Source organism: Orycteropus afer, unplaced genomic scaffold, assembly GCF_000298275.1.
Source record: "Orycteropus afer afer isolate SDZICR_OR568_19922 unplaced genomic scaffold, OryAfe1.0 scaffold00043, whole genome shotgun sequence".
Taxonomy (NCBI): domain Eukaryota; kingdom Metazoa; phylum Chordata; class Mammalia; order Tubulidentata; family Orycteropodidae; genus Orycteropus; species Orycteropus afer.
The window spans coordinates 16,235,521-16,243,152 of record NW_006921630.1 but is presented as its reverse complement, the minus strand read 5'-3'; the positions used below and the strand labels follow the sequence as shown (position 1 = coordinate 16,243,152).

At 34.2% G+C, this 7,632-nt stretch overlaps 1 protein-coding gene across 1 annotated transcript in view; it reads right to left on the bottom strand.

Annotated features, from left to right (window-relative positions):
* Positions 1-7,632, bottom strand: part of HMCN1 (hemicentin 1) — a 691,072-nt gene that overhangs the window by 172,713 nt on the left and 510,727 nt on the right. Inside the window, exons 52-53 of the mRNA XM_007937695.2 lie at positions 5,293-5,443; positions 1,273-1,467 (exon numbers count right to left, since the gene is read on the bottom strand). Of these exons, the coding sequence (XP_007935886.1) occupies positions 1,273-1,467; positions 5,293-5,443 (346 nt within the window). The remainder of the gene's footprint in view (positions 1-1,272; positions 1,468-5,292; positions 5,444-7,632) is intronic.

Below are 7,632 nucleotides of genomic sequence, written 5' to 3'. Positions count from 1 at the left end.
TTTACATTCACCAGTTCATACTCATTTTGTTTTGTGACACTGATTACATTTCCCATACTGCATATGGACATTTTTATAGTACATACAGACAAACATGTAAGAATATCATCTGCCCAGCCTACTTATGGTTGTGGGTATATTCATGTTCACCTACCCATACCTTATCGTTTTGCCTATCTATCTATGTACCTACCCATAGATTAGTGTTTACTATTACTGATAATGTAGTACTGTGTATGCAATTGTATTTGCCTTTATTGTGTGTACCTCTTGTGCACTTTCCATGTCTTCCTTTTCCTCAGTGATACTGTGCTGGTCACATATGCTTTTTATACTGCCTTTCTCTTCACCCAAATCAACACCTGTCTCTTAAGTACCAAGAAATCATTCATCCCTTTCCTTTCCATCCCTGATAACCAACAAAGATTAGCCTCTTTTCACTTAAAAAAAAAAAAAAATTCAAGATATTATTTATTTATCTGAGGTAATATTTATATGTGGTAAAATCCACTGACCTTAAGTATACAATCTGATGTGTTTGGATAAGTCTTGTATATTTTAATTTTGTTAAAATAAAATAGAAGTCTTTACACTATTCTGTTTTTCCACAGCTATTTAAATATCTCATTTATCATCAGTATACAATGTAATTACTAAAATATTTGAAGGTGATATTCTTTACTATTTATTTAGAATAAATGCATTTAATAAACAAAGTAGCAACTATTTGAAAATGTATTTTAGAATTTGTCATTAATAATTATAGACACAAAACTGATTGTCACATCATACTATTAGGGAAACAGAGGCACAGAGAAGCCAAAGGATTTTTTTTTTTTTAATTGAGCACTTCCTGTATGCCAGTCTTTGTGCCAAGTGCTTTATATTCATAATGTCATCTAATCCTCTAAATACCCCTTTTGGATAAGTTTTATGATTGTTATCCTCATTTTTAAGAAGAGGAAGCAGAAGCTTAGGAAGATGAAGAAACCTGAGATAAAACAACTGAGTCACAGCCATGATGAGTTAAAGTGAGACAGGACCATTGGAGGGAACTTATCCCAGGACTGTGCCCTTCACCACTGCACCAGTGAGTGACTCTAACAAAGGACTTTCTTAAGTTGATAGAGTGATTCCTAAGCTACCCAGACACCAGTAGCATTTGGCAGCCTGTCAATTAAGTTTCATGTCCAGGAACTCCTTGACATCAATTTGTCAAAAGAAATACAGTTGGCAAAATCAGACTTTTATCCTAGTCATAACAATCCTTACCTGGTAAAATCAACACTCTGTCACTCGAGGTCAGAGGATGTCCATCTTTGTACCATGTCAGTGTAGGAGGAGGAGAGGCATTTGTCTCACAGTAAAGAGAAATGGGATTGTTGATGATCACGTCCTTGGCTTCACCAGTCCTGCCTGTATCAAGCATGTTTCCTATTTCCCAGAGTTTTTGAAAACTTGGAGGAACTATGGAGGAAACACATTAAATCTTGGTCATGTGTGAATGTCAGTGTCCATTCTTTAAACACAGGTCCTGGCTTTATTTTCACAGAAGTGATTTGTAAAGAAAATAAATTGCATAACGTGAAAGTAGTTTCAAGTGTTTATACACCTATCAACCCTAGTCCCAAGTCATTTAACCAATAAAAGAAGAAGCAAGAGGTCAGTGCTGTTTTTCCTGTGGAAGAGAAACAAAACTGTGGTGCCTAGAGTGCTGGGCTTATGGCTTTGCTCTCCATGTGAAAGGGCTGAGGTGCTTAGAAGATGAATGTGTCCATCCTCAAGGTTGTTGTTGTTGGCTGCTGTCAAGATCATCTGCTACTCATGCTGACCCCACACACAAGGCCTTACTATAATAAGCATGGCACAGGAATATGGTAATAAGAAAAACTCATATTGAGGAACTATTGAAACAGTCCTGGCTCATTTGAGAGCATTTCCCAATTATTTGTGTTACTAAGATAGCTAAGGAACTTATGCAATCTGGATTTACAAACTTATTAATAAAAATAATAAACCATTCTCACACTTTTCTGATGGAACAAGAATGAACTTTCTAAAAGGTAATTTGTGTATACATCAAAAGTATTAAAATATATATATAACATTTGAGCTAACAATTCCACTATTAGAAACTTGTTACACAAAATTAAAGATGTGCAGATCAATGGCATCCACAAGATGGTGGAGTAGGTAGTTCCAAGTTGCTGTTCTCCCATAGAAACATTAAAAACAAGCAGAAACTGTCAGAATCAACTTTGTCAGAACTATGTAAAATAGGTTTGCAGCAATCAAAAGAATGCTGAATCAAAACAAAACAAAACCAAACAACAAACTTACAAAGGTAGGATAGCTTTGAGGCAATTTTAGTAGTCTGGGCTATGTTCCTTCCCTGGCTCAGTGGCAGTCATAAAGGCAGTCTGTCAGTTCTGGTGTGAGTTCCTCGTCTGTGATTTGGAAGGGAGCAGAGCAGACCTTACTTACAATTATTGTGTTTGTCTGTTCTAAACTGTCTGGAGGGTACCGGAAGAATTGCTGCAGGGCAGTCATCTCTGTTTTACTTACCTTAGAACTCACTCATGGTGAAAAAGTGCCAGATGTTGCTGGAAAACACTATATTCATTTGGGACAAAAGAGAATAGTTGAGACATTTTATAGACTGCCTAAGGCCTGGAGGAAAGGAGGGGGAAGAATTTCTGTGGGAAATGTGGAGATTCAAAACCACCATGTATATGAAGAAATTTGGAAAGTCACATATGCCTAGGATAACACATATGCTCAAAAAAGACCTGAAAAACCCTAAACTTTCACCTTGGATTGATCTCTGTAGGATCAATGTAAGCTTGACTAAGAATTGAAGGAGTGCCTCAGAACAAAGCTAATCTACACAGACTGGGAGAGGGGTTGCTTGTGTGTGTGTGTGTGTGTTTTAGCTCCTGGTGTTCAAGAAAATCTTTGTTAAAACATAAGCCAAACACACAGAGACTTCAGTGACCACAAATGAGAAAAATAGTCTTTACAAAAATACTTTGGGAAAGTTACTAAACCAACACACTAATATAGCCTTCAACAATGAAAAAAAATAACAATAAAAAGCAAAAGAATGAAGTTGGATCCCCACCTCAAAACATATACAATAAAACCTGTGAAATCTAAGAACCTGTTTAAGAAGGAAAATGCAAATAAATATTTTCCACTAAAATGAGTGATAGAAAAGAGCTAACATTAAACCGTATCCAAGGTGGAAAACTTGCAAGACTCAGAAAAACAAGGCAGTCTCATTGAATTCTAACTCTCACAGGTTTCCCTGTACAAATATCAGCTCACAATGAATCAATGACCTAAATTTGAGTTAAAAGCATAAAACTCTTGAAGGAAACATAAAGGTAAATCTTTATGGTCTTAGATTTGGCAATGGATCCTTAGATATGGAGCTAAAAGCATGAGTTACAAAAGGAAAAAATAGATAAATTGAACTTAATAAAAATTTAAAAAGTTTGTGCTTCAAAGGACGTTATCAAGAAAATGAAAAGACAGTCTACTGAATAGGAGAAAATATTTACAAATCATATGTCTGAATAAGGGTCTTGTATCTAGAATATACAAAGAACATACAACTCAAAAAAAAAGATAACTTAATTAAAATATGGGGAATGGACTTGAATAGGTATTTTCCAAAGAAGATATAAGAATGGTCAATAAACAGATCAAAAATGCTCAATACCATTAGTCATTATAGCAATAAAAACCAAAGATGCAATGAGATACTTTTTTACACCACTATGATGACTACTGAAAAGAACAGCAATAGAGAAAATAACAAATGTGTTGACGGAGTGTGGAGAAATTGAAACATGTGTATTGCTGGTAGGAATGCAAAATGGTGCAGCTGCTATGAAAAACAATTCAGCAGTTCCTCAAAAGAGTAACCACAGAATTTTCATATGGCTCAGTAACTCCACTCCTGGATATAAGCCCTCCAAAACTGAAAATAGAAACTCAAACAGACATTTTTACATAAGTGTTCACTGCAGTATTATTCACAGTACTCAAAAAGCAGAAACAATCCAATTGTCCATCAACAAAAGAATGGATAAATAAAATGTGGGATATATACTTTATGGAATATTATTCAGCCATAAAAAGGATGAAGTTCTGAAACCTTAGATGAACCTTGAAAACATAGTGTTAAATGATTTAAGTCAGATACAAAAGCACAAATACTATATAATTCCATTTATATGAAATATCTGAAGTAAATATATACAAATTATAAAGCAAATTTAAAGAGAGAGAAAGTAGATTAGATGCACCAGGGACTGGTAAAAAAAAGAGTTATTACTTATTGGATACAGAGTTTCTGTTTAAGGTAATGAAAAAGTTTTGAAAAAATATAGTAGTGATGGCTGTACAATATTGAAGATGTAATTAATGTCACTGAAATGTACACCTAAAAATGGTTAAAATACTATTTTTATGTTGCATGTATTTTATCATAATAACTTTGAAAAATAAAGTAATATTTTAACTCTGACAAAAATAATGAAAGATGTACAAAAGTTTTATGTATAAAGATGTTTATAGTTAATAGTGAAGTCTATAGTTAATAGAGAAGCATTGTTAATAAAATAGAAACTTAGAAACAAGTCAGACATTCAACAATAAAATCTGGTTAAACAGATATCTGGACATTCAACTGAAAAATTAAGATAGTTACTAAAAATAATTTTGACTATTGACTGCAAGAATAATAACATCAATAAAATAATAGCAGGTCTTTATATCTTAAGCATTTGCTAAGAGATTTACATAGTTTGTATCATTTTGAATTCACCTCATTTTTACAAAGCATTATTTTCAAAGCAAGGAAACTGAGGCTAAAAGTATTTAGGTAACTAGCTCAAGTTACATACCTCAATTTAAGTCTGATTACTCCAAATTGTTTATGATTTTCTTCAATGCTTAATGCTATGAAAAAATCTTCATGATATATTGTTAAAGGACAGCTATTGTAAACAAGAGCATGTATTATGTGGTTCCAATTTTGGGTATGTATTTGGAAATATCAGAAGGAAATACATTAAAATGATAACAAAAAGGTTAACCTGAATGATGGGATGATTTTGTTCATTGTTAATTTCTTGAGTTCAGATTTCCAGTAAAATTTATATTATTGTTAACAGAAAACAAAACAAAACAAAACCACTATTTAAAAATAAGCCAAGCCAAGTCTCTTTTCATTGCTTTGACAGAACCTATAACTTTTTTATCACAAAAACATATTAGTATTACCTTGTATATTTACATCAAAATCCAGTTCATCTTCACCTGCAATGTTAGATGCTACACAAGTATATCGGCCAGTGTCTGATATTTGAGCTTCCTTTATTTGAAGTGTGTGTCCATTTGCAGCAATGTTAACATGATCGTCTGATTTAAGGGGCTGTGATTCAATGGTAATAATGTTAGCATCCACACACTAATAAATCTTTTAAGAGACTATGCAGCTGATACTTTTTATGACTTTTAAAAAACACAGCAATAAAATTTAGTGTAAAATATTCAAAACAATATTTAATTAGATTAAACTAGTTGCTTTGGAATAATCATTTTTATTCATTGAACTTGTAGCTGATAAAGTTTTTATACTTGTGCTAGGTGTTTGTGATGGTTTAGTTATACATTTTCTGACGGAAAAAATATGTTCTCAGGAACAGTACACATTTATCTAAGTAGAAAAAATATTTTCAGCTGATTCCAGATTGAATTTTAAAAAAGCATGTCTTTTATGACAATTTTGCAGAAAATGCTACAAATTTTTATGAAAAATTCAATCTCTCCTAACCCAGAGAAAAGTCAATCATTATAATCTTCCTTGTTTAAGTTCTCAGCCCTTTACACCCTTTCCATTTTTTGTACTTCCCTGGCAAAATCCTCCAAAACAAAACCCATTGCTATCAAGTCAATTCCAACTCATAGTAACCCCATTGGGTTTCTGAGGTTATAAATCTTTACAGAAGTAGATTATCCCATCTTCCTCCACAGAGTGGATGGTGAGTTTGAACCACCAACCTTCTGGTTAGCAGTCAAATGCCTTAGGCACACCACCAGAGCTCCTTAGCAAAATCCTAACCCTTGTTAAGTTCTCTGTCCCTTCTGATCATCCCTTTGTCTAGTCAAGAGTCCTTCCAGCACTGTCTCTTATCTATATTTTCCCCAATTAACCTTTTTCTACTAGACCATTTCTATCTATTTACAAAATGGTATAATTTTCCCTATTTAAAAAAGAAAAAAAAATTTTGATGGCAACCCACCTCCAGTTATCAGCTATAATTTTTTATTCCCCTTTATAGCCAAATGAGTTTTATATATTTTATAAAACTTTTGTTCCAACTTTTCTTGAATCTGACACATTTTTACTTGTATCTATTTTGAAATATTGCACTGGGCAAATGTGCTACAAATGACTTCTTCAAAGTGTTAATAAGCAAAAATGTCACTTTGAACACTAAGGTATGCCTAACCCATGCCATTGTATTTTCAATAACCTCATACATGTGAGAGCTGGACAATGAACAGGGAACATCATAGGAGAATTGATGCATTTGAATTGTAGTGTTGGCAAAGAATATTGAATGTACTAGGGACTGCTAGAAGAATTAACAAATCTGTCTTGGAAGAAATATAGCCAGAATGCCCCTTAGAAGTGAGAAAAGTCAGAAGGGACTCATCCCTGGAGAAGGATATTGTCCTTAGTAAAGTAAAGGGTCAGCAAAAAAGGGGAAGACCCACAAGAAGACAGACTGACAGAGTGGCTATGCTGGACTCAAGCGTGGCAACCATTATGAGGATGGCACAAGACCAAGCAGTGTTTCATTCTGTTGACATAGGGTCGCTATGAATCAGAACTGACTTGATGGCACCTAATAAGAACAACTACTTTGAAATATTTTTTTCCCCTTGTCCATAGGGCCATGACATTCCCAAAGCCCTAACCTTTAAATGTAGCAATACTCTTAAGCCTTAATTCTCAAATCTCTTCACTTTCTATCTAAACCCACTTTCCTAGTGACCTCTTCCAAGATCTTAGGTTCATCTTTGACTCATCTCTTTCCCTCACACTTCATATCTGATTTCAGCAAATCCTGCTACCACCTTGGTTGAAGCAACCAACATCTCTCTCCTGGACCATTATAGCACCTTCATATCTGGACCTTCTCTAAATCTGCCCCCAACACAGAAGCCAATTTTGAAAGCTTAAGTCAGATTATGTAACTCTTATGTTCAAAACTTTTCAGTGAATTCTCATTATACTGAGAATAAAGGATAACTTGTCTACAAGGCATTGTGGTCTGGCTCTTCATTACTTTTCTGTTCTTATCTTTCTCTATTTTCCTATTGGTCACAGAATTTGAGCCAAAATGCCTCAAGGACTTTGCCCTTAGTATTCTCTCTCTGTCTTGGAATAGTTTCCTCTCAGATAATTATGTTTGTGTCCTTCAATCTTTTCAAGTGTTTGGTGAAATACCATCTTATCAGTAAGGGCTTTCCTATTTAAATAGTACAGGGAGCTCTAGTAGCATAGTGGCTAAGACACTTGCCTGCTAACCAGACGGCTGGTGGTTCAAACCC